Here is a 26,148-nt window from a genome sequence, read left to right on the forward strand (position 1 = left end):
TCAGACGCTGCTCCTGCAAAATTAAGCTCATAACTTTCAAAGCATGGAAAACTACTATATTTTGAGTGTTGCATGAATCTAAATTTTTTCATCTTTTTTACCTTTCTAGCATCCAAATTAATTCTTTATAAAATACCGCATGATTTAAAAATGCAGTGAAAAATGTAAACATCAACCAAAATTATGCACTACATCTTAAAAACCAACTTATGAACAATTCAAGATACTAATGGCTGTCCGGAACATAATACGTTCGTAAGTTGGGTAGTGACTGTACTGCATAGCTGATACTCAAGCTGTTATGTAAGTAGAGTACTGTACCTTGAATTTAGATGCTTGCTTCCTGACACTGTATGCCTAAAAAATTTAAAATATTATTTGTGATGCCCTTCTAGATCTAAGCAATTAACTCCAGGCTAAAGGCTTCATTAAAGGGAGTCAACTTATAAGACATATCGACAACCTAGGACTTCAATTGCTCCAGCAAAATCCTTATTTCACACCACACACAGTGAGAAGACTACAGTTAGAAGCAGCGGTTTCCCTATTGACCTGTAAAAGTCCTTTGTTATTGGATACAGTGGGAAATAATGAATTTACTCCTCCTACAAAATCCCTCTTCCAGTGGAGGTCTGTCTACCAAAACTCTGGAAATTGTGGAAGGAGGTAAGAACAGAGCAGTCACCTGAACAAGTTTTGCAAAAGTCCCTTAGGTTGCAAAATGGTGGCTCTGGTGTGGCCCATCAGGAAAGGAAACTTTCAAGGAACCCTGAACCTGCAAGATACATACTTCCATGTTCCAAATCATCCAGGCTTGTGGACAGTATGCCAATACAAGGCTCATATTTTAGCAGTGGCAACTGCTCCCCAAGTTTTCCCTTGGACCTTAGTACCTGTGACTGCATAAGCCAACAGGATTGGAATCAACAAGGTTACATACCCAGGAAGGGCCATCAACACCAAAACAGGTTTAGTTCAGCTATCAGAGACAGCATCAGGAGAGCTATCTGAGGAATGGTTGACAGATCTCCCTATGTTAATGGAAAAGCTAACTTGTCTACCAACCTGGAAGGAACTGGTTATTGACTGCGTTTTCCAAGGTTCCATAAAAACTAAGAAATGCTGCATCTTCACAACTAACCAGAAGGATCTCCAAGACAGAACATTTTTAGAAGATACAACCACAGCAGGCTCCAGGCCTTGCAGAACCTTGACTTCCAATGTCCACCATGCCCAAATGGGACAATTTTGTGGTTGGTGTAATCAACAGGGTGTTATTAGATGACACAATTCCTCTTATGGATGATCTTTACCTGTTTCTCAGGAGGAATTAAATGTTATCCATCTCAGCCTTCCAGGTTATATGGTAACCTTGCCTAAAGTTTGAATTTCATGGACTAGAGGTGGGTTCTTCAGTGGATTTGAGGAGGCTTATCTAATAATTCAAGGCAGTATCTCATTGTACGCTTAGCTTTTTGCTGGATCTTACACCAAACAGTCTTTTTACTGGCAGCTGCCTCTTCACGATAGGTCAGCAAGCTTAGTCTGACAAAGTTCTTCATTCAAGAAGCTGGATTTTGATGGATTTGTCCTTTTCAGTTGGCCTCATGGTGAGGAACCAAATGTCGGACAATAAAGAAAGCTCCAGTGTAGTTTGTCATTTCTTATTGATCTTCTGTTTATCACAAGTGAAGAGGATTTTGTTCTGTTCCAGTCAGAACTCTTTCATCACTATCTTAGGAGGATCAGAGGTCTCAGAAATTACTTATTTAAATTTTCTCTACAGAGGCAATCTCAAGAACCTGTCTCTCAGAATAGTGTTTACTGGCTCAAGGGTTGGGGTCATCATAGCATATGAGGGCACATCTAAAGGTGAAGCAGCACTGATAAGAATTTTTGTCCATGAAATCAGAGTTCATTCCACTTATGTTGGTTTTAGACTTCCAGTAATTTGCATATTAATTCTACAGTATTTAGACAGTTTGGGCTCCTAAAGCCAGTCTACTTTCTAAGGTTTTATCTTAGGGATTTGACACATAGGGCCTTGAATAGATACTTGGGCTATATATTTAAGGGGACTGAATGAAAGCAACAAGATTTCTTAAATAAATTTCCTTGAAAATTCCATCACTCATGTACAGTATTAGGTTCCCTCCTCCCAGCCATTTAAGAATAAATCCTTCAGTAAGACTATGAGTTTAGAAGTATGAATCACCAGTATTATATATTTACACTATTTTACACAGTAATAAGCTCTTCGTTGGGTGAGTGGGTTCTGTTCTCAGCTAGCACTCTGCTGGCCGCGAGTTCGAATCTCTGACTGGCCAGTGAAGATTAAGAGGAATTTATTTCTGGTGACAGAAATTCATTTCTCACTATAATGTGTTTCAGATTCCACAATAAGCTGTAGGTCCCATTGCTAGGTAACCAATTGGTTCTTAGCCACGTAAAATAAATCTAATCCTTCAGGCCAGCCCTAGGAGAGATGTTAATCAGCTCAGTGGTCTGGTTAAACTAAGATATACTTAACTTATACAGTAATAATAATAATAATACTAATCTAAAACTGCAAGCTGCTTGACGTGTGTGGTTCTAAGTTTTGCAACTAAAAAACCTATAATACAGTAAATGTACTGATAAGATTGTAAGCAATTTGTAATCCTCATTCCTAGGCCATTAAACCTACACAATTTGTCATATACTTATACTACTAAACTGTATATGTCATGTAAACTTACACAATGCAGCAAGAGGTGTCAGTGAATATTCTAAAATGCCTGCAGCGTTAGTGCTAGGTCATGATGATAAGATTAAAATTTTCCTCTACACTACTGATAAATATTCATAGACTAAGAAAACACCACTCACAGAATTACCCATCACTAATGCTTAATTTGCAATACAGTTGACCCCCGCCTATTTGCAGTTCCGGATTCATAGACTCACCGATTTGCGGATTTCTCTATGGAACACATATACACATTATTCGCAGAAAATTCGCCTATTCACGGTACAGTATTTATTACTGAGAAATATTCACTAATTACTGTATTTTTATATTATTTCCATGACTTAATGCACTTTTTGTGATAAAACTATTAAAATACTTGGGTATAAGCATTTTTAGAGGTTTTTTTTTGTGTTTGAAATCAAAATAGGCAGTTTTAAGTGTTTTTAGAAGGGTCTGAAGTATTCGCAGACTTTAGCTATTTGTGGGGGTTGTGGGGTTGTGGTACACATCCCCCACAAATACCAGGAGTCGACTGTAATGCAGTAATAAACTACAACACTGTTGTTTACAGTACCTTGATAATCTGTCGAGGTTCACACATACCTTGATAATCTGTCGAGGTTCATGGTAACGTATCATTATAGTGGATCCATCACTTTGTACTAATGTTGTTGGATACACCCTTGTATACGTAAGTCGTCCAATACGGGCTATGCTTGTTCGATGGCAGTTAATGTCAATTCTAGCTGATGTGGAAAACCCACGTATCAACGAACCCATCACATTGCATGTCGAGATGTTCATCCTAGAAAAATATAAATTTTCATCATAAAATTTGTGATTTGGATACTTACCTACTGTTAATGTTAGCTTATATCTCCATGCCGATAGACGAGTCGGCATTCACACAAAAGATCGAATGGCTACCCTGAAGACTATCTAGTACACCCGTTCTCCACCAGGTGTGTTTTAAATGTTTTAGCTCTTGTCAGAAATCTCTTTGACAGCCCACTAAGTTGTGGGGAGGCTGGGTGGGGTCTACTTTAACAGTAGGTAAGTATCCAGATAATAAATATTATGAAAATTTAAATTATTTGAGATGAATCTTACCTACTGTTAAAGTTAGCTGATTCCCACATTGAGAAGAGGATGGTGGGTAGTGCATCTACACAAAATTCCCTCAGCCAATCGAGCTAAAGGTTTCTTGCATGAAACCAAAAACATTCTTACCTGATCTGGAATCCTTTCTGGATCTTACTACCACCAGAAGTTGGATTCCATTCAGGGTGCAAGGCTCTCATACATGTGCAGCGAAGAGCAGCCTTGCAGAGAAAACCGCTTCAATTCAGCCAGAATGAAACAGAAGCAGTATGAGGGGACCCCTGTGCCTGGGTCCAAAAGCCTTATAAACGACAGTCATCACTAAAAATAAATACCTTTATGATATAAAGGTACAGTATAAGAATGAGGAGGAGTTAGGGATGTCAACTGAAAATCATAATGCACAGGGACTGAGCCCAGGTGAAGCAACAGATTCTTGGCCTTGAGAATACTGTATTGTCGACAGAGTTGGCCAACTTGAACCAGTGACTCAGGAGGAAAGATTTCTTGCTCCTAAAAATCGACACCATCCACCTTTGGGCAACAAATTCCCTGTGAATACTTACAGAGGCACTGTACATGAGCCCAAACATAGTGCCTTGAACAGCAATACCTCCTCTGTAAACACACCTCGAAGGAACTTGCAAGACTGAGGATGTTCTCACTTCCAAACCGAGGTGGTAAAAGCATGAGAGCATTAGCTGGCAGCATCAAAAATTAGTTAAAAACAAACTCTTCCTCGCTAAACTCCCGCTGGCGTCAAAAACCCTTAAAGCTGGCTTCACAAACATTGTAAGCTGGAACCTAAGGCACACTAAGCCGGCACCTCAACTTCTCTAAGCTGATGTAGAGAAGAGACAATATACTGAACAAAAGTTTAATATGAGATAAAACTTCAACAATCTAAACTGAGACTCCGATTCAGCATGTCCAAAACACTTGTCATTCTCTAGTTTGTTTCTTCACAGAAGAGAAAAGAAGCCGAATCTTCTACCAAAGATGGTTTAAGCGCCGATTAAACACCTGTATCGCAAGAGCCGGTGTTGCACAACTTCATAAAAACCAGAAGACAAGCCCCAGCAGACCTACAGACAGGAGGCAACACCAGGCGACATTAAGCGACACCTGGCAACAGGAGGTGACAGCAGTCGAGTACCTGCAGCTCATCCACAACTCGATGAAAGGGAGACAGTCTGAAGCGACTCAATTGAGTCCACACAAGTCAGCTAAGTGAAAGAAAATGAGGTGCCAAAGAAAAATATTTTCATAATAAAATTAAGTTTCATATATACTTACCAAGTAATTACATAGCTATATTTTTTAACTCATGCAGCAGCCTTTTATTTCAAAAATTGAGGTAGTGCTTCGATAGTTTAGTGTAGGTGACAGGCCCCCACCCACTAACTGGAGTACTGGAAACAACTTAGCAGAAAACCTCATTCTGTTTGTGCCCTTTTGTCCATGAGAGGGGAGGAGGGCAGGCTCCGATTCTGAAATTACAGTACTTGGTAAGTATACAGTATATGAAACTTAATTTTATTATGAAAATACCATTTTCATATAAGTAACTTACCAAATAATTACATAGCTGAATCCCACATTGAATGGAGGTGGGATACATGGACTGTTCTACTCCAAATCATTAAGGCATGGTACTGACTTTGAAATAGAAAAAGTTGCTAGCACTGAAACAATGCTTTTCGTTTCCTTACCTGGTAAGAGAGCTAATGCAGGTGAATACTGCCTCTGGTTGGTGCTCAACTTAACCTGCAGTAGCATGGCGGTTGAGCTGTGGGTCACCGCTACTTTAAGTGGGAGCCTTGCAGCGGAGGATAGGCCTGACGCTAACAAAACATACACAATTGCCTTTATCCTGGGTGCAAAACCAATATAAAAAACAACCAGACAACACTGTCACCTCCACTGAAAACACCACAACCCATCCACTCAGACAGGTGGGTATTCCAGGTAAATTGTACCCCCTGGCACCCGAAAACTCAACATCTTACTACAAGGCGAAGAGATAGTAGGAGAAAAAGAGAGAATTCTATACTTTCTCACCCAATTCCACGCCAGCCATTGATGACGGCCCCAAGGTACTGCAATTTTCAAACACTGTTTCAACTTCTTTGAAATAGTGAGATGCAAAGATAGGTTTGCACTTCCAGTCGGCCGACTGCAGAATGGAAGTGAGGGACATACTGTGCCTGAAAACTAATGGGGTAGAGACTGCCCTGACATCATGAGCTTTCACTTTAAAGGTAGGCAAAATGTCCTCCTGAATCTGAGAGTGTGCCACAGAAATTAGGTCTTTCACGAAGGACAATGCGTTCTTAGTCTGAGGGTGAGATGGGTTCTTAACAGAGCACCAGAGGTGCCCTGATGGTCCTCTGATCTTCTCGGTCCTGTTCTGGTAATACCTTAAAGTCCTGGCAGGACAAAGAACTCTCTCTTCTTCCTCAGGGCCAAGGTGTCCTTCAAGTTCTTAATGGAGAAAGAAAGGGGTCAGGGCTTGGATGGCCCTCGTTCTTGGCTAAAAATCCAAGGGTAAAGTAGCAAACTGTGTCTCTTGGGAAAAAAAACCTACCCTTTATTCGACGGCTTGGATCTCGCTAATACATTAGCAGTAGCCAGGGCGACAAGGAAGAGTCTTCCGGGTAGGGTTCCGAGAAGAGGAACGTACGGGTTCAAAAGGGGGACCTGTCAGCCACTTCAACACTATTTCCAAGTTCCAGGAGACCGGATCTTCCTTTCTTTGCTTTGATGTATCAAAGGACTTGATGAGGTTTGACGAAAGATCCAGGACCCCTGTGTTTAAACATTGAGTTAAGCACAGCTCGATACCCCTTAATGGTGGAGAACGAGAGATTCCTAGATCTCCTCAAATAAAGGAGGAAATCTGCAATTTGGGTCACAGATGTCTCAGAAGAAGAGACATTGAGTCTGAGACACCAGCTTCGGAAAATCGCCCACTTAGCCTGATAGACGCAGCTACGAAATCGACGCCTGCATCTTGCAATAGTCTCTGCAGCACGTCTTGAAAACCCATTTTAGCCCTGACAAGCTCCCGGACGGTTTGAAACCTGTCAGGGCAAGAGCAGACAACCCTTGGTGGTATCTCTTGAAGTGAGGTTGTCTGAGTAGACACAGTTTTTGGGGAAGGAGTCTCATAAGTCCACCCACAACCATAGCAGATCCTGGAACCATTCTTTCATGGGCCAGAACAAGGCTATGAGAGTCATCGTAACGTTGCGATGAGCCCAAGACTTGTTCAGCACTTCCCTGACCATGTTGAAGGGCGGAAAAGCACAGAGGTCCAAGTTGGACCAATCTTGCAGCGTGGCGTCTGTTGCCCATGCTAGAGGGTCCAGGGCCAGAGAACAAAAGAGAGGAAGGCAAGATGGTTCCTTGAGGAGTTAAATAGGTCCAATGTCGGTTTGTCCCCTAGTTTCCACAGATTCCAACAGACCAGGGGATCCACAGTTTATTTGGTGGGAAGAACCTGCTTTCGACAGCTCAGTCCGTCCACCAGAACATTTGTTTGCCCTGAAAAAATCAAGTGACTAGACTCACTTGATTTGATCTCCCCACAGTAGAAGGTCTCTTGTCGTCTGGCAGAGAGAAAATGAGTGAGAGCTGCTGTGGTATTGTCTGACTGGAATACCACGGTCTTGTTGTGAACTAGGGTTGAGAAGTGCTGAAGCCCTGAGTGAATTGCTTACAGCTTTCTGTCGCTGATGCGAAGGTTACGTTCTTCCAGAGACCACGTCCCGGGAGCTTCCCTGTTCCCCAAGGATGTCAGTCCTATCGGTGCTAACATCCTCATACTTGGTGCCGACGATGTCAGAAGTCGCATATGTAGCAAACATTAACGTTTACCAAAACGATCTTTTGGCTAACACATACGAGACTATGAGTGTGAAAAACGGAGGGACAGGTGACGAAGGGCACAGAACCACATCGCCCTGAGAACCGACCAGGTTCCCTGGCAGCGGACTCTTCCAACTGTTGCAGAGCAGTCCTGGGCTCAGGCTACAGATGAGTGAGGGTACTGATACCTTACCTCTTATAAGGGAACGCAAAAATGATCATACACTATCGAGGGACCCGGATCGGTTCTCTAACAAATTCAGACAAACCTTGTACTGACCAAAACAAGGTTTATCTCCTGTTCTAAATTCTCAATGCCCTTTTCCTCAACCAAAAGAGGAGTGGAAAGTGGAGCCAAAGAGGAAGTCTTGGTACTAATTAAAGCATTAGCAAAGGAAAAGCCTAGACTGAGCATGGATAACTACATACAAAGGACCTGGAGAAGAGGGAGAAATGAGAGATTGATAACCTGACCTAACTAATTGCTTTCACAATCTATCTGCTTCCCTACTCTTCCTGTACTAACGTACTTAAGCAGAAAGTCCTTCAAAAATCCCTACTTCCTCACATCTGTTCTCAAGATCACACTTTATACCATTGCAGCCAGTGTAAACAATGTGTATCTCCTAGAAAATCAACATCCTGCTAACACAGTAATCATTCCTACAAAATCTGACGTTCTTAGCCTCTTTTCCAGTGGAGACATCCTAAAAGTATACCTTAGTTTTACCAGACCACTGAGCTGATTAACAGCTCTCCTAGGGCTGGCCTGAAGGATTAGACTTATTTTACGTGGCAGGAAAAGTAAGTGTACAGTACCATGACAGCAGCAAACAGCCATGAAATACCAACAGGCACCTATACACAATGGTGGCAAGGAGAATTCTGACAAGAATTAAAACATTCAAAACATACCTGGTGGAGAACAGGTGCACTAGACAATCATCCTGGCAGCCATTCGATCTTTTTTTTGAATGCCGATCCGCCTATCGGCACGGAGATATAAGCTAACTTTAACAGTAGGTACGATTCATCCTAAAAATTTATTTTTTCAATTAAAACCCATTACTAACAGGGGCAATTTCATTCATCACAAAATGTTCACAGATAAAATTCTCTGAAGGGAGAAGAAAAGGTGGTAGCAGTACTGCATATAAGTCCACTAACTCTGACTTTGGTTGATTTGTCATCTATAATAATATCACCTCTGTGAATGACCTTCCTGAGCCAATACAAAAATATATTCCTTATACATTCCTTGAGTCTATTATCCATATAAGGAAAAATGGTTTTTCCTATTATCAACAAAAACCAGGCTGAATTTTTATTATTCTAGTATATTCAACCCAAATTTTGTGGAGTTTTTCTTTCCTGCCTATAGTGGGCTGGAGCTGGTTGATCTTGGCAAATGCCATTAACATTTGACAAATGGATACTAGTGTAGCTTTACTGTACTCAAAACAGGCAAATTTGTTTTGCTTTTTAACTGAGGCTGTGATAATACATTTCAAAGTCATTGTTAGGCTGTGTTTCTTAATGGAAGACAATGCTGTGATCCAGTGAGCCTCCAATATACTTGGTCAGTCTCAGTAACCTAACATCATCACTGAGCATTACAAGATACTAAGAAGCAGTGGGAGATGCATGCATCAGTATGCATTTAAATGTTTGTGTTGTTGCAGTGACTGGAGGAACAGCATTTATAACTAGAGATAATTCAATTGCTGTACTAAATACCATTGCAAAGACATATTGCAAAATCTCAATCACATTCATACAGTTTAAACTTGGAATTGTATGCTTGTATAATTTAGATAAAACAAACTTAGAAAGGTTCTTTACAATTCAGCTATCAGGGAACAGTAAATCTGATTTACATTTTCATATTAATGTTATGGCCTACATTTTTGTTATAAACTTAATACTGTACAGGCATGCTGCCACCTAAATTTTGGCCAGCACCTATAGTGCTGCCTGTGATTATATTCACTCAGCTGACTTGCAAGTATCCACACTTTATACAGTTTATGACTGTGTGTGTGTGTGCACAGTAACCACATGTATTGATATACTGAGATGGATTTACAATGGACAAGTATAAGCTTCTACAATATGCATCACTTAGTGATAAAAGCTTTTACAGTATCTTTAAGTGAACAAATGAAGATGCAAGATTAAAACCCAAAGGCACTCATTTCAACCAATCTAGACTAACCATGTTTTCCCCCAGCTGAAACTTCTGGTACAGTATTCCCCTCTGGCCCCCTCTGCAATTCTTACAGGTGTATGGATACAGAAATGACAAAAACTATAGTCTGTTAAACATTCTAAGATCACTACAGTGTGGCCAGGTAGAAAAAGCAGCACAGCCTCATCTATTCAGCCATTTAAATCTTTCCTTTAACATTAATCTGTTGTTTACATTTTTGCCTTCAACCTGTCATTTACTGGTTCTTCAAGTAGATAGCTGGTGTAAGATTATGAAAGTTAAATGACCGCTGACCTTCTAAATGCCATAGGCTATGCCAAACATGCATCACAGAAACTGAGGTTGGGCAGCACAGGTCAAAATTTATGTCAAATCTTGTTTTTATGAAAAAAATTAGGTTCCTGTCAAAATATCAAGTCAAATGTGTTTTAAATGCGTATACTTCAAAAAACTTTCACTAGAGCAGGGTCTCCTAAGCCCATACTTTTATTATCATAATAATGAGAAGTTTGTCAACATCAGAATTCCCTATTTGCCCCACCCCCAGCAATCTCTGAGTATTTGACAAACTAAACAAGTTTGGTCAATATATAACAGTAATCAATAAAGTCAGAGCAACTAACCTAGCCTAAGCTTCATGTGTTTAGCAAGACATTTGTTTGTCACAGACAACATTAGCTAATCAATTCATTCGCAAGAAATAGCTAATCAGATTCTGACCTGACATCCTGCAAAGCCTACCGGTAAGGTTGTAAAGTCACCACATCGGCGCCAGGATAGTGTTTGGCGCCATTAATTAAGTCTCCGCTGAGCTTGTTTTCTTTGGTGACTTCCCATTTTCTTCAAGCTCAATTAGTCACGCCTAAAACGTGCCAGGTCACGCATTTTAATCATTTTTACTTTATGCGTATTTATACAAATGTCACATTATGTATCACATGTTTCTTCATTCACAGGCATCAAGACTGTATCCATATTGTAGCTCTGTATGTTTTGTATTGTAATTTGTACTCGTTCACTGTATATTAGGCTCAGGTCACAGTCAATTGGGGTAACAGTCCAGAAAGCTGCCTGGATCTGTAATAAAGTCAGTAACTTTTACCTGCTCGTTTCTTTGACAGCCACCATTAGGCTCAGGCAAGTTGGGGTAATCCCAGAAACTCAATCAGGCTAGCCTACAGCCACCTCAGGACTAACTGAATTAGCCTATCAAGGTGAGTTTCACTTATTTTTGAAGGATTGAAATTCATTGACCTTAAATTTTCTTCACTGCAGCCAAAAAATGTGTAACTTGCCTAAGACCACCCTCCGGAAGAAACGTCCAAAATTAGGTCTAAAAAGTGAACCAGTTCTTAGTTATTAATTAGAATTTTCATTTACTAAGTCATCCGTATGAAACTGAAAGTTCTACCTCTTTCTCTACTAAAAATAAAGTTTTTATGACTAAATTGTCTACTTTATATTGTAGAAGTTATATTACCTTTCGGAAATTAATGGACACAACTACTGGAGTGGTTTTTGTAGTATAGTAGTAGTAGTACACGGTGCTTGTATCCATGTAACAGATCCCTCATATCCCTCGCTCGTACTTGTTTGAATTGGATTAAGCACATTGAAGTAATTTTTTATAAATTTCTTACAATTCTCATTTCTGTCTCTAAATAAAATCTTTGTAAAGTAATATATTAGTTTTCTCTGCCCCTAATATCATTGTATGCCAGGCAATAAAGTAAAAAATGTTCCAACGTTTCATTTAATCATATTGTAAACATCAACTAGGTTTTTACACCCCAGCCCCCTTTAATCTTTTCCTATCTTTTATATCTAGCGTGTTTAGCTCTGTTTATCAACATTGTCCTTTCAGTGCCCCACCAAGTTTTTGTCTTGTGTTCTTAAACTTACTATAGATATTCTAGGCTGACTTTTCATTCATTTCTCTCTCCCGTGCCCTTTCTCCAAAGATTGCGTGATTTCATTTAATTGTTATTCATTACTCTGCTCAGTTTGGTTTAATTTTGGTCATTAATTTACATCATTAATTCACATAATCCAGTGTGTTTTCTTATTACCGTACCAGTTCCAGGTTACCTTATACAGAAGACTATTACTTTTGATAATATACTTTAGATAAAGTGACTTGCTTTATATATATCACAGTGGGAATTTTGGGCTTTATAACGGCACCACCAAGCAAGTCTTTTCTGCCATCAGGAACTGCTTCTAAATTTCAAAAACATACATCGGTAATAGTAATTACACCTGAATTGGAAGAGCATTTCCCTTTCAGCCTATGGTGATGTTTCGCTTCTGAATGCCTAACCCACTGCATAAGACAAAAGTATTGCTTATTCACTTTTCAGCCACTAATTCTCTCTCTCTCTCTCTCTCTCTCTCTCTCTCTCTCTCTCTCTCTCTCTCTCTCTCTCTCTCTCTCTCTTACACACACACACACACACACACATAAAGATAGCAAAGCTAGGGTTACTTTGCAGAAGCAAGATAAAAAAAAATACCGGAATATAGAGTAGGAGTATAAGCTTAAGGAAGGCAGATATAAATTCAAAATAAAACAATATCTAGAGAAAGTTACGAGAACACTATAAACTTCAAACTATGAAGCATCGAAAGCATGGATACAGAGAGGACGCTGGCGAAATCTGTTTTAGCTATCAGTTTTAGCAGCCAGTCACAAAGCGTCAACGTGGTTGCTTGTCAGTAGAGTGTAGTTTTTCGTCCGCACGCTAGTTCAACTATGTCAATAGTCTTCCGTCCACATGCCTAGGCATAAGTAGTCAGTATCTCGGAATAAAGTCAGTATTACTGCAGACTTTTGTGTCTCATTTCTTTACTCTGGTGATATCTCGAAGCGACCAGTAGATCAGCATGGTTTTCACAAAAACCTCAAGTGATTAACAGATTCAACGTGGCTATGCCCTACCACTGAAAAGAATCTCCTAATGGACTAAATATGACACTTCTGGCTTTGCTCTCACTCGAAATCCCAAGGTCGTTGTCGCTCACCCGGTAGACCCAACATGGTATTTGCATAAACCTCAGGCAATTAATGGACTCTGTGTGGCCGCTCCTGTCACTATAGGATTACCACTAGCTTGCTAAATATGGTGCTTAAGTTCTGGGTGTGCTCTCCTTCAAGAGCCTGGAAGAGCCAGCATGCTATCTGCATAAGCCCCTGGCATATGGACTCATTACAGTCATACTTTATAGCTAATGAAGGCATTAACAGACTAATTATCCTCATAGGGGGTAGTGCCATCAGAGCACCTCATGCAGTGCACTGTAGTCATTTACTTGAGGTTCTGTGCAGCATCCCTTCATCCCTAGTTGCAACCCATTTCATTCCTTTTACCGTACCTCCAATAACATAATCTTTCTTCCATCTTACTTTTCACCTTCTCCTAACAATTATTTCATAGTGCAACTGCAAGGTTTTCCTCATATTACACCTTTAAAACCTAATTTACTCTCAATTTCCCTTTCAGCGCTGAATAACCTCATAGGTCCCAGTGATTGGCATCATGCCTAAATCTCATATTCCAATTCCAATAGACTAATCATGCGACCCGCCCCCCTCGTTTAGCTTTACCCACAAGGACATCAAGCAGAACCTCCAAAGTTAAATCTTGTAAGAAAAGCGACAGAAGATATCTGTGGATGCCCAACCAGACATAACACCATCAGCGCCCGCCTGCCTCCATTTTTGACAACAGAACCACTTGTTTGGTTCCAGAGGGTGAATGCAATATTGCAAATTCCAAAGATAAGGCAGACTATGTAATTAAGTCAATGTTTAGGGAGAGAAAATACTGTACGAGGAACTGAACAAATTCCTGAAAACTGAATTGTCCCTGCCCTCACCCACCCATGTCCAATGGGACCTCGACCTGCTAACACTCCACAGGGTGTTGGTGGGGGAGGGGGACCAGCAAGGGCAGCCTGGGACGAACTCGAGTCCCTGTTAACACTCCTGGAACACGGCACCTATGGAACACCCGAAACTTCAGGCACCTAGTTGAAGGCACAGCTTTTATCATCATTATGACCACCAACCACTAGTGATGCCCTTATCAAAAATCAAGATGCTTGTCCCAGCCATCAACATCACCAGTTCTCTGCCATCACCAATTTTGGGTGCACCATATGACAGTTTACCGTTGCAAGACAAGAGTAACTTTAAATAAGATTTCTCTACGAAGTTTTCATTATGCCCAAGAGCCCATTCAAATCAAGGCATTACCAGTATAGGATTGGGCAGCCCCCAATCTCTGTTATGATTTTTTTCATCCGGTAGGATGATGAAACGATAAATCTCCTCTTAAGAAAAATCTAAAAAAACAAGGATTCACTATGCTCTTTCGCAAACATCTTTTCCTATGTTTTTCCTCTAATTTTTTTCCCTTGGTTTGCTGAGACCTTTCATTGGTGTGTGAAACCTCTGGAGACTAACTAGATTTCGTATAGGTGTTTGTGTGGTAGTTACACTCTCAGCACGCCAGTGAGATGTTGCCTAAGTCTGGCAGTGGATCCGAGGGTTACAAGTGTAAGAAGGTCTTCGTGCTCTAATGTCCTGTTAATGTGTGTATGTATCTCTTGCAAAGCTTGATAACATCTGGCAACACGATACATGACAGGTTATCCTAACATTTATTTTTGATACTTGATCTTACCTTAATTCCATGTATTTGTAGTTGGATAAGAACCTGCCGGAGGTCGATATTTGCCTTAGGGGCGTTGATTTATTGTATGATGCTTTGCTTTACTTTGCTTCAGTACGGTAAATTTATAACTGCATATGGGAAAAGAACTGGAGGTAAGCATGCTACCTGGAAATACGATTGTTGGAAAATCTTCTAGGTTGAATACAATGAAGAGGGCCTATATATAGTGTTGTTCATAACTTACGTGACAGCACTGAGAATTCAGCTGGCAGCTTTCCTTACTGAACCAGCTTTGGGCGTGATATACCTGTCTTAGTAGAAGCAACCATCTGAGTACTGAGGGCGTTTAGGAAGAATAATTTATACAGTCCATAGTCAGATGTAATGTTTTGGCTGTATATGTCTGTGTGTTGTTCATGTATGCGTTGCTGTGCCTGATCGGTTTTTCCCAGTCAGGTATTGGATGTAAATGTGCAAGATTTGTAAATGTTTTGTATGTGGAATTATAAAAAATAAAAACAAGGGGATTGAATATATTTCGATACCGAGAGTAATTTTATCATTTCTTGATGGCTAACATTTCTCCCTTTACTTACTTATCTTTCTAGAATTTCAAGGTCACTTGGTATATAGAAACAATAATTTTAGTTTTTGATCACTGCCTAACATCAGCATATAGAAAATTTGGGTAAAGCAAGACAGAAGTCGTTTGGCTTCTCCGTGTAGAAGTAAATTTGTTTGATTCTAGCCCTAGACTTCACCGTGCTTTGTTAATCAATAATAAAAAGTATAAACTATAACAAAAAGGACAACTGTTCTATAAGAGCTGTAGCACTTTAAACTGTACTTTGAAATTCGTAGGTGAAAAATGTTATAAATCGCCTTCCGATAGGACGATTTGCAAGTGAGGCTACATTCGCATACTGCTGCTGACAAGTTACGCAGTTCTCCAAAAGATGTCGCTGACTGTTTGCAACTCGCCCTGCTCTCTCTCTCTCTCTCTCTCTCTCTCTCTCTCGCCTCGGTTGGCGGTTGAGTCCAAAGGTTCACCCCAGGCCTCTTATTCCAAGTAGGCTTAATATAAACTATCCATCACCTCTCTCTCTCTCTCCCTATATATATATATATATATATATATATATATATATATATATATATATATATATATATATATATGTGTGTGTGTGTGTGTGTGTGTGTGTGTGTGTGTGTGTGAATTTCATGACAAAAGAAGTGCTTTCAATTCCTGACAAAACTCTGGGCAGAACAACAGCGCTGGTTAAAGGCTGGAACTATAATCTGCTGTCAAATGTGTCGCTTTTGTGTATTTCATAGAACTATTGGCATTAATATGCTGAGAAATTCAGAAGAATATCTAGTTTTTCTGTGTGATCAGAATACATATACTTCCCTCTTCTGATTACTATGTAATAATCATTAGTTTTTCAGTGCATCACCTTTAAAATATCGTCTTTCTGATGATATTACGAAAGTGGAAATAACTATGTTCACCTTGGCTAGGTATGTTGTCGTTACACGATTTCGTAATTAAATCTTGCGAATTTTTCACTGTAGTGGGCGCTTTTATAAGCACTTGATTTATGTATTTCCTAATGTAGTACTATTTCACATAAGTACCTTTCATAAATTGACCATTTTTTCCATTATTTAGTTTAGGCCTCTTTCTGAGTTGTATGTTTTTGTTTTCATCCATGTTATCTATTTCAGCTGGTGCATCCTACTGGACATCTCTCATTAAGTAAATACATCGCTCATTTACACGATCGTTGAACTGTTCATTTCTGTTCTGAAGATAAACGTGCAAGTTTCCACAGAACAGAATTCCCGCATGTGAAAAGAGGAAAGAAGTGCAATGAAAAGATAAAAGTAGTACAATAACTGCTATTGCAAAACAAGTGTAGAAAAAACTGTATAAGGCTTACTGCTTCCTTGCAATACCTTCTCGTTAATTTTGCCAGCAAAATATCCGTTTCCGACTATGATAATAATATTTTTACTTTCAGCTAAATGTTGAACTATTCAAACATGTGGTCCTCTCTAATTCTTTCAGCTTTAAGATCTCACTACGTGTTAGCAGTTTCAAAAGCATTAATTGAAGGATATAAAACAAAGATCCTAACTTCACGTTTATTTTTGCTAGTAAAACCTACGAAGTTCGCACGAAAAGCTTCGGAAATCGCATTACACGCTTTACCTCTCGCGAAAGCGTTCATTATTCAATTAATAATTTTCTGCTACTTGGAAAAGCATTATTTTTATTAATAAAAGAAGCCGTTTACTTCAATAACCAGATTTCTTTGATTAGAATGTCGTTATACAACTAAAAATGTTATTGACAATGGAAGATAGTAAAACTTAGAAGGCAGTAATAATTATATACGAAATCATATAATCAGAAGAGACTAAATTACCTGAATGTTCTCTCAGATGAACACCCCTGGCAGTGAGAGTTCCAAAGTTAAGATGATCAGATAGTCACAAATTAATCCCATCCACTGGAAATGTATCACTGTAAACATGAGTTGTGATCGACTGCTACCCTGCCAAAAGTCACTGATGTCTTCAAAGCATTTTTAAAATTACAACTTACAGGTGCAATTTGAAAAATGCTTTGAAAAGTCTTCGTAAATAATTAAAGTAAAACTACATTTATCTTCAAAATGGTTAAATAATGTTAAGATTTTCAGTTTACGCTCTCAGCTGATGAGACCCGTATCGTTTATGGTAAAGACCCCAGACATCATGACGGCAGACGTCCCAGGAGATGAAGAAAAAGAGGATTTAAGAATATATTAATGATAAGAATGCACGGTTAAGAGAGTTGGTAGTAGTTGAAAATGTCTTCAAAAAGGTTGTTATATAGGAATTTCGATTAAAGGGATGAAATTTCACGAAATAAATACTCACCGCAGATAGAAGGAATAAAGGAAATCGTGATGATTAGCTAATATGTACTCTTTAATGTTGCAATGTCTGTGTCAAAGCCATGCATCACAAAGCTTTAAATGGCATGAATTTGGATAGAAGGGCAAATGTACTGGAGAAATTGTATGTCAAAGATTGTAATTCAGATGAGACAAAGTACCAAGAAACAAGAATAAAAGAAACACAACTAATCATGGAGATGAAGAACAATAATAAAATAAAGCACTGCATTTCGAACAGTCACTAGGTTAGAGACAAAAAATGAAATATGAGAATATGACAGAAAAAAATCTGATTGATATAAAGCAGATATATAACATCGAAAACTTAAGTTCATCTAGGAGCACTAAAAAATTAATGGAGTAAAAAATAGGCCACAGGAAAAATAGCCTTCGATTATTCGACATGCAGATTGTATACTCAGGTGCCCCGAGAACTACAAAAAATTTGAAAACTTAAAAACAGTTAAGAATATATATGTATATATATATATATATATATATATATATATATATATATATATATATATATATATATATATATATATATATATATATATATATATATATATATATAAAGGTTTTATGAAATGGAAGGTTATTCAAGGGACCTTTAAATTTTAAAATAGATGGATGAGTCCGTCAGACAGACCACCAAAAATGAACCTAAATGATGATGATGATAAAGAGACGTTATAGGGGTAATTCCTGTCTGTTTTGTTTCTTTTCCTGGCCGATGAAGATGTCTCGAGAATATCAGTGATAGTCAGAGTACATGTTGGTTTTACAACGAGAGCGAAATCCTTATCATGCATATGTATCAAGGAAATGTAAGATGTGAAATAATGATTTTGGCTAACCATAAGTGCATTTTGTCTGAAAGCCAATCGGCTACGTTTAAGCGACCACCAATAAAAAAAATGCTGTTTACCTGTACTGAAGCCCACGTAGTATTTCAATGAAAAAAATGTCTTTTTCTCTTTTCCTTTGTGCCTCCATTATTTTGAAACGCAAAAGTCGGTCAAAGCCTTGTAACCCAGAGACCCAGTTAAAGCAGATATGGAATATGGAAAGAACATTTTAACATCTTACCTGAGAAGAGAGATGAGTTTCCCTTCTTTGCCGAGCGGAGTGTTTAGTTGAGGCGGCTGGAGGCAGGTGGCAGCACAGTGCAGTTGTGTTGTGTGTCAGAGATCTGTCAAGTGTATCGCAGCCAGTGCATATCGACCTGTGTTCTCAATCCTCGAAATTATTCGCTGACAATTGATACAGTTTAATGGATTAAATACAGTGACACCCACCAAGGATGTCTGTCCGTGAGCTTTACGTGAAGGTAAGTGATATCCGTGGGAATGTTTAGAGACAAGAATGACCGGTTGGGTCAAAGTGGTCTTTCCTGTCAAGTGAGGTCACAACCTCCCTCCCCTTCCATCGCCCCTCCACTGGGTAATATCACATGGGGAGATTATTCTTTTATTTTTATTTTTTTAGGCTCACATTGCATCCAAATTTGCTTGTTTGCATTTTGATGGGGTGGTCTTTTAGAAATTTTATTGTAGTTGTGGGTTATGAAAGTTTTAGCGAACGAAATTTGGCTAGACTTGAGAGTTGAGGAACCAACGTTTGTAGGAGTACGATTGCAACAGCTGATCAATTGCCGAGGTATTACGCAGTCGTTGAAATCTAACGTTTTGATGGAATTTTGGGTTTAGCATCTTGCAATTGGCTCATGAGTCACAGGATATAATCCTACGATGGACCTACGGTCGCTGCTTGTCAACTTGTCAAAGTGATTAGGCCTAGCATAGGCTAATCTGAGTAAAGTTTCTAATGTGTAACCCATTCTTTACCATTTTAGCCTAAACTGTACTTATATGTGCCAGGTAGATGTGTCTAGATCAATTTCTATGAATCTCAAGTTTAATTTGGTTTTGTATTTCATGTAGGCCTAAAACCTTTAGCCTAGGCCAGGGTTACTGATCCTCTAAAGCCTAAGCAATAGCTCATGTTTTAAACCTATTAACATGTAGGCCAAAGTGTGATAATTTCACTTAGTGAATGTTTTATTGAAATAAGGGCATATAGACCCATGCCCTATATTTTATTTTTTCAAGAATGCTGTGTGATAAAACTTTTGGTGACATAAGCTTTAGGGTAGTAACATTTAGCTTTAAAATTGTACCCTACTTCTGTGCTGTAAGTTAGGCCTAGGTCTGAAAAGGTGTGGTTTTCAAGAATTTTTGCACAAGTACCTATGTGCTGATAATTGCATTATATGTATTTACATACTGTAAAATGACACAAGAAATAAGTTTATTTTACTTTCAACAAGAAATTGATTGAACGGATAATTATATTTCACCGTGCACATGCATAATTCATAATGTAGGCATGTTGAATGTAGTTAAGTTCACTGGAAGCTTTAGGTTTAAGCATAGCTGTTGTATTTTAACAATGATTTTATAGTCTTGTCACTTATGTATTGTAGAGCTGGAAGTGTAAACTAGGAATAACATAGTAAAACATCCATGCATGTTTACTGAATTGCTGAGATTCTTTAGAATACAGGAAGGCATTCGAAAAATAAATATGCTACATTTCTCTCCTACAGTTTATCTTACACTCCGAGAATAAGTAGGCTAGCTAACTGAAAGTAGGTATGCATATTCTTTATGCACTGTACACCTGTACCTATTATCTTATTGTAAGAGAGAGTGAGAGTGAGTCATTCTTTTTATATACCACTACCAGAAATCTATAACAAATGATGGCTAATGGGATTAAATATGTACTGTAATGGAGAACTTCTATTTTGCAAGCCAAATTTTATTCAACCACAGCAAAATTCTACGTTGCACAGCCTGTTGTTTAATTCAGTGAAGTTTATTAATGTTTTTGGTTAACTTTTCAGCACTTAGTATTACACAAATTTTAGCTGATATATGTTATATACTACAGATATACAATAACATAAATGGCCAAGAATAAGTAGGCTAGCTAACTGAAAGTAGGTATGCATATTCTTTATAAATCATTACCAAGGTTATCTCGTTTTAAACTTGGCCATTTATATTACTGTATATCTGTAGTATGCATAATATATATCAGCTAAAATTTGTGTATTACTAAGTGCTGAGAAGTTAACCAAAAACATTAATAAATTTCGTTGAATTAAACAACAGGCTGTGCAATGTAGAATTTTGCTGTGGTTGAATAAAATTTGGCTTGCAAAATAGAAGTTCTCCATTACAGTACATACTTAATCCCATTAGCCATCATTTGTTATAGATTTCTGGTAGCGGTATATAAAAAGAATGACTCACTCTCAGTCTCTCTTACAATAAGATACTAGGTACAGGTGTATAGTATGTAAAGATTATGCATACCTACTTTCAGTTAGCTAGCCTACTTATTCTTGGAGAATTCTAATTATGATGGAAATGTTCTCGTAATGTCATAGCAGATGTTAGAGTTTGGAAAGAAAAGTGAGGGTATAGCACCTGGTTTCTTGGTTTGGTGCAGAGTAACAGGAAACACAAATAAAGTCTTTACAAAAATCTTCATATGAGAAGTGGAACTTGTTATTTTAGCAAAAAAATTTATTAGTTTTGCAGAGGATGTGGATTACTGCACATTTTTGTAGTCTTAGGTTTTTGGGTGGTTATTACAGTATATCTTTATTCACAAAGGCTATTAAATTTTTGGAAATATTTCTAGTTAGCATTAAAAAAAAAAATTTCTCCAGAAGCATTTATAGTGATGATTATTCCTAGTGTCTCATAAACAGTAAAGGTAGTTTTTATATTTGCATCAAATTTCATGCCATAGAGCATACACCATTCTAGTATGCAGAGGTTTGTGAAATGTGTCATATAGAAGTAATCATACTAGGCCTACAGGAGAGATGGGAATTTCCCCTACATAAGTATAACTAAATTGAAGGGGAAATGGGAATATTCTCTCTCTCTCTCTCTCTCTCTCTCTCTCTCTCTCTCTCTCTCTCTCTCTCTCTCTCTCTCTCTGATAGGCAACACAGAGCCAGATGTAATCTTATATAATTCACCTACATGTGGAGGCAGGAATAAAGGAAGTACCAGGAGATATGAAGCACTGAAATGGAATGTATACATAAATGCATGTGTGTGTGAGGAGATTACTGTACAACAATAATGTATATAGTGTATTTGCAAGTCAGCAATAAAAGCAGTATACAATATATTATAATTACAGTATAGTACTGTATTAATTACAGGACAGAATGGAATGAATAATAAGTAATACAGCTGTGTTAGTTAATAAAAGGACAATGCTGGTGGGTAAAGACTTTTTGCTACTTGGAGGGGAATAAAAGTACAAGAAGGAAAGTCTTGTTTATTCTAGTCAAAATGTGAAGATATATTGTCAGTAATTTAATACTTAAGGAACCATGTTAACGTTTGAAATGATAGAGATGGTGGTATTGGCAGTTGATATAGTGCAGGAAATGGTAGTAATGGTACTGATAATAAGATTGTCACCATGTACCATACAAGGTTTGTTAAAGATAACTATGGGGAACTCAGTTCTGAATTATTATTGACTCAAATTTAGGAGAGAGAGAAAGAGTTATCTACTGAATTTCTTTGTTACAAGACCTTTTCATAAAAGACTAAATGTATAGGTGTTGAAAAGTATGAGAGGAACTTTATCAGTAAAACCTGAAAAAATACAAATTTAAAACTGAAAATTTGTATGATATCGTACACTAATAAACTGTTATGATTTAATAAAAAAATGAAAATTTTTGCCCGTGAAATGCAGTTCTACCTGGTTGTGGAAAATGTTGAGTATATGCATGACCAAATAACAGAACATAATGGGAGTGTGATGAACAGAATAAATGGATACTACATGAAAATAAGTGTTCATTGATAGGGTATGAAAGGAAGCTAAAACCTCGTTATTAGTCTGAAAATAATTTTGAAGTTTCACAAAGCAAGGCAATGAGGAACTTGAAACTACTGAGATGAATTTTAAATATGACAGATCAAATGCAGCGTAAATGTTCATCTGTGAAGTTATAACATTATACTGCAACATTCGGTCTAATGGTCTACCAGATTACAAGATACAAGATACAGAGTCCAGTTTTTAAGGTTGCCAGAGAAGAAATTATTTATAAATTCCTCCTGGAAATGGTCATAAATGTCCTCGTTGAGCTTCATTAGCTATTTATGAAAGCAAGATCTATTTATGAATGTGTTTTGACACATCATGTTGAGGACCAAGAGACCCAAAGAAGTATACAGCCTGAAGGATAACTACATGTAGGAGATGCTATGAAGATCTTGAAACATGAACAATTGAATATGCAGCTACCAAACTTTTATTAAATATATTCTAAGTACTAGAAAATATGTCATCTTGGGTATATTAGATGCTTTTATTTAGCTTCTGCGTTTGTCTGTTTGTTTGGGTCAAAACTTGTAACTCAATTTTTGTCCTGTTCCCTCTGTCCGATGGACGTGAAATTTTGCATGTTTACTCAATCCCAGTGACAATAGAACCTTACATGATCAATAGGTCAGCAGTGACCTCAAGTGACCCTACAGTGACCTCCCCTAGTATCTCAGGATTTGTATGAAACTTTGGATTTTTCACACTTTCTTTGACTCGACAGAATAAGTTAATAACTACGGATTTTTCAAACCTTCTTTGGCTTGACAGGATATCATGTTCAATTTTTTTTAGTTACAGTCGTGAATCAGTTACAATTTCTTTCAAAACTAAAAAGTATAGAATAAAAAATATAAAAATTTTTCTTTTAAAACTTGCTGATATAAAATGTACTAAAAAGTAAAAAATAATTTTCTGAGACACGCCAGGGTTTTCTTACGATTAATAATGTCTGTGAAAATAAAAGCGTGGGCACCAAACATGGAAGGGAATGTTACAAGAAAAAAAATTATTTTTTATTTCTTGTAGCACTTCCTTCCAAGGTTGACAACCACACTTTTATTTTTGTAGACATGATTAACTGTAAGAAAATCCTGGTGTGTCTCAAAAAAGGATTTTTTAATTTTAGTGCATTTTAATAGATGCGTGTTAAAATTTTTTTTTTTTTGCAAGAAATGCAAGGCATGTTTTTTGGAAAGAGTTATGGCATGGAAAAAGTTATTAAAGAAAATGTGGTGTAGTTTATAAATAATTGGGGTCAGCCAGATGGAACAAATTTGGATTTCCAAAAATCAGCAGTGATTGTGATGATGTTAATTGTTCAGGTAAAACTCTCTCTCTCTCTCTCTCTCTCTCTCTCTCTCTCTCTCTCTCTCTCTCTCTCTCTCTCTCTCTCTCTCTCTCTCTCTCATACTTGTAGCATGTGTGTAAGTGCTGTTTTTAAACTTACTGTGGAAAACTAATAATGTCTGAATGTTGTTTACTGTAGGTTTGAAAATGAAATAGCTATGGTATAAATAGACAAAATAGTAACCTTACAAAATAACTTTTCTTAGGCTCTAAACCAGGGAATTCTCTCCCATCAATTCTCCTTTAAGACTATGGAGGCTATACCATAACCACTTTTCTTTTAAGAGTAACAGAATTGAAATAATGCATTTCATTTTTCCTCCATCTGTGTTCTTTTTCATAATGGCATGTTTGATGAGTGCATTAATGTATTGCCCCTCATGGTGGTCTTGTATTAAAATAATAAATCAAAATTTTAGTAATTTTTTAGGAACTTGGAAGTTTTTAATTGAAAGCTTCATGCTGCAGCCTTGTGTGGGATGTTTTATGTTAGTAAAATAAACAAGCTGTATGAAGTGAAAATTGTCTTGTGTCTTGAGTTAGTAAAACAAACATAAGCTGTATGAAGTACATCAGATTTTTCATTTCATTCATTTAGCGTTGGAGTTTGTCTGACGTTTGAAGACTAATACAATATTGAGATAATTTGTTACTGTAATGGAGATTGTGTAGGTATTGAGACATAGTAAGGTTAAATTTTCCATACTTTGGTGTTGAAGGTTAATGTTGTAATGAACACGGCATGGAATAAGAATTTGTTGAATGCCCCTGTTTGTTCATGTCAGTATTATTTATTTGTAGTCATTACTGATCCCCTTCTTTGTATTTAAAAAAAAAAAAAACATTAGATTTTAATGAAGTTTAATTTCCAAGATTTCAAGTAGAATAGGAGACCCTTGATATACTGTATAGCTTTTTTTTTTTACTCTGCCTGGGAAAACTGAGAATAGAAAATGTTCCTAGAAATCTGGCGAGGGATATATTGCATGAGTTCTTCAGTTAACCATTTTAATTTTCAATTTAGATTCTTTATTGATTGGTTGCATAGTAGAATGGCTAAGGAATTGACTTTGGTATGGAATATTTTATAGTACAGTGTTTAATGCTTGATTGATATGTTAGATATGAAAGCAAGGCATCTTTTTTTTTATGTTCTGTATGTTTTGAGACCATTTCAGAGATTGATTTGAATGGTCAGACTGGTATATACTGATGCAGATTTTATAGTCCAGTATTGAAAGGCCATAAGAACTCTGGGTTGAGTCTAGGCAAAAAATGTTTTATCAGTTTATTATAACAGTGCAGGTTTAACTGTGCAGAATTACTTAGGACATAATCCTGGTGGTTGTCCAGAACAGTACCAAAGTTAATCACCTTTGTGTAGTGTTGGGTTTTGTAAATCAAATTACAGTATGCATAAAATAACCAGTTTTGATTATTGAATGCAGCACTCAGCCTCAGTCACCTTTTGATGTGTCTGAAAGTAATCCTTGTACTAGTTTTGTACAGTACCAGGTTACTTTGAAATCTAGATGTAGGCCTGGGTTGAGGACCTTTACCTTGTGGTGATATACAGTATTGAAAATACTGTACAATTTTTGTGCTTGCACCATGAAATACTGTATAGACAGATATCTCCAGTATGTACAGTAGATACCCTTAAGAAGTCATGTAACACTATGACATGCCCAGTATTTAGGAAAATGTGATATTTTTAAATTGCATTAAACAAAAATATTGTAAAGGGTTAGGCTATCTGCCCAAGGAAGAAAATGTTATATGAAAGTTACATCAAATCAGTATTTTCAACAAAGGTAATAGTATTGTATTATGGAAATAATCAACACAGTCATGTGTGTGTGTGTGTAATAAAAAAATGTCAACCTCACATCAGGATTAAACCCAGGACTCAAATGGAAGGCAAAGGTGCTGTCAGCTGACTTACACAGTCATAAAAGAAGTTGAAACCTAAGTACTTCTGTACCAGAGGCATTACCTGGGCAGGCTACACATCTTGCTTGCCAGAAAGTCTTACCTGACCTCCTGGCATACCAGTAACCCAGTTTTGGTTTACCTCTTCCGAGTGAATATGATGTAAATAGTCAACACATAATGATGTGTTGTGGAAATTAATTTTTATCTCAAATCGGGTTCAAGCCCTGGACTCAAATGCAAGCAAGAGTTCTACCAACTGACCCACACAGGTAATTAAAGGAGCTGGAACTAAATTACAGCACTTTTCTGTCTGAGGCATTATACCTGAGCAGGTTCCACACTTGCTTATTAGTGATTTTTACTCATCTTCTTAACCCACTATGACCCAGTGGATAG

The 26,148-nt window shown here is 37.6% G+C and overlaps 2 protein-coding genes across 9 annotated transcripts in view; one reads left to right on the top strand and one right to left on the bottom strand.

Annotated features, from left to right (window-relative positions):
- The window catches only part of mRpL55 (mitochondrial ribosomal protein L55), a 59,813-nt gene extending 48,306 nt beyond the window's left edge, over nt 1–11,507 (bottom strand). For 2 of the 3 annotated variants that reach the window (XM_067098150.1, XM_067098149.1), the window contains exons 1-2: nt 11,109–11,176; nt 3,335–3,536 (exon numbers count right to left, since the gene is read on the bottom strand). In XM_067098150.1, coding sequence (XP_066954251.1) covers nt 3,335–3,536; nt 11,109–11,161 — 255 coding nt within the window. In that variant the 5' untranslated portion in view covers nt 11,162–11,176. Of the gene's footprint in view, nt 1–3,334; nt 3,537–11,108; nt 11,177–11,391 lie in introns of those variants that run through there. The other variant, XM_067098151.1, reaches the window with a different exon arrangement.
- Nucleotides 11,508–18,653: 7,146 nt separating this feature from the next.
- Nucleotides 18,654–26,148, top strand: part of didum (dilute class unconventional myosin) — a 323,000-nt gene continuing 315,505 nt past the window's right edge. For 4 of the 6 annotated variants that reach the window (XM_067098117.1, XM_067098123.1, XM_067098118.1 and 1 more), the window contains exon 1: nt 18,695–18,865. In XM_067098117.1, the coding sequence (XP_066954218.1) occupies nt 18,839–18,865 (27 nt within the window). In that variant the 5' untranslated portion in view covers nt 18,695–18,838. Of the gene's footprint in view, nt 18,866–26,148 lie in introns of all 6 variants that reach the window. The other 2 variants (XM_067098124.1, XM_067098121.1) reach the window with 2 other exon arrangements.

The sequence above is a fragment of the Macrobrachium rosenbergii genome, chromosome 54, assembly GCF_040412425.1.
Source record: "Macrobrachium rosenbergii isolate ZJJX-2024 chromosome 54, ASM4041242v1, whole genome shotgun sequence".
Taxonomy (NCBI): domain Eukaryota; kingdom Metazoa; phylum Arthropoda; class Malacostraca; order Decapoda; family Palaemonidae; genus Macrobrachium; species Macrobrachium rosenbergii.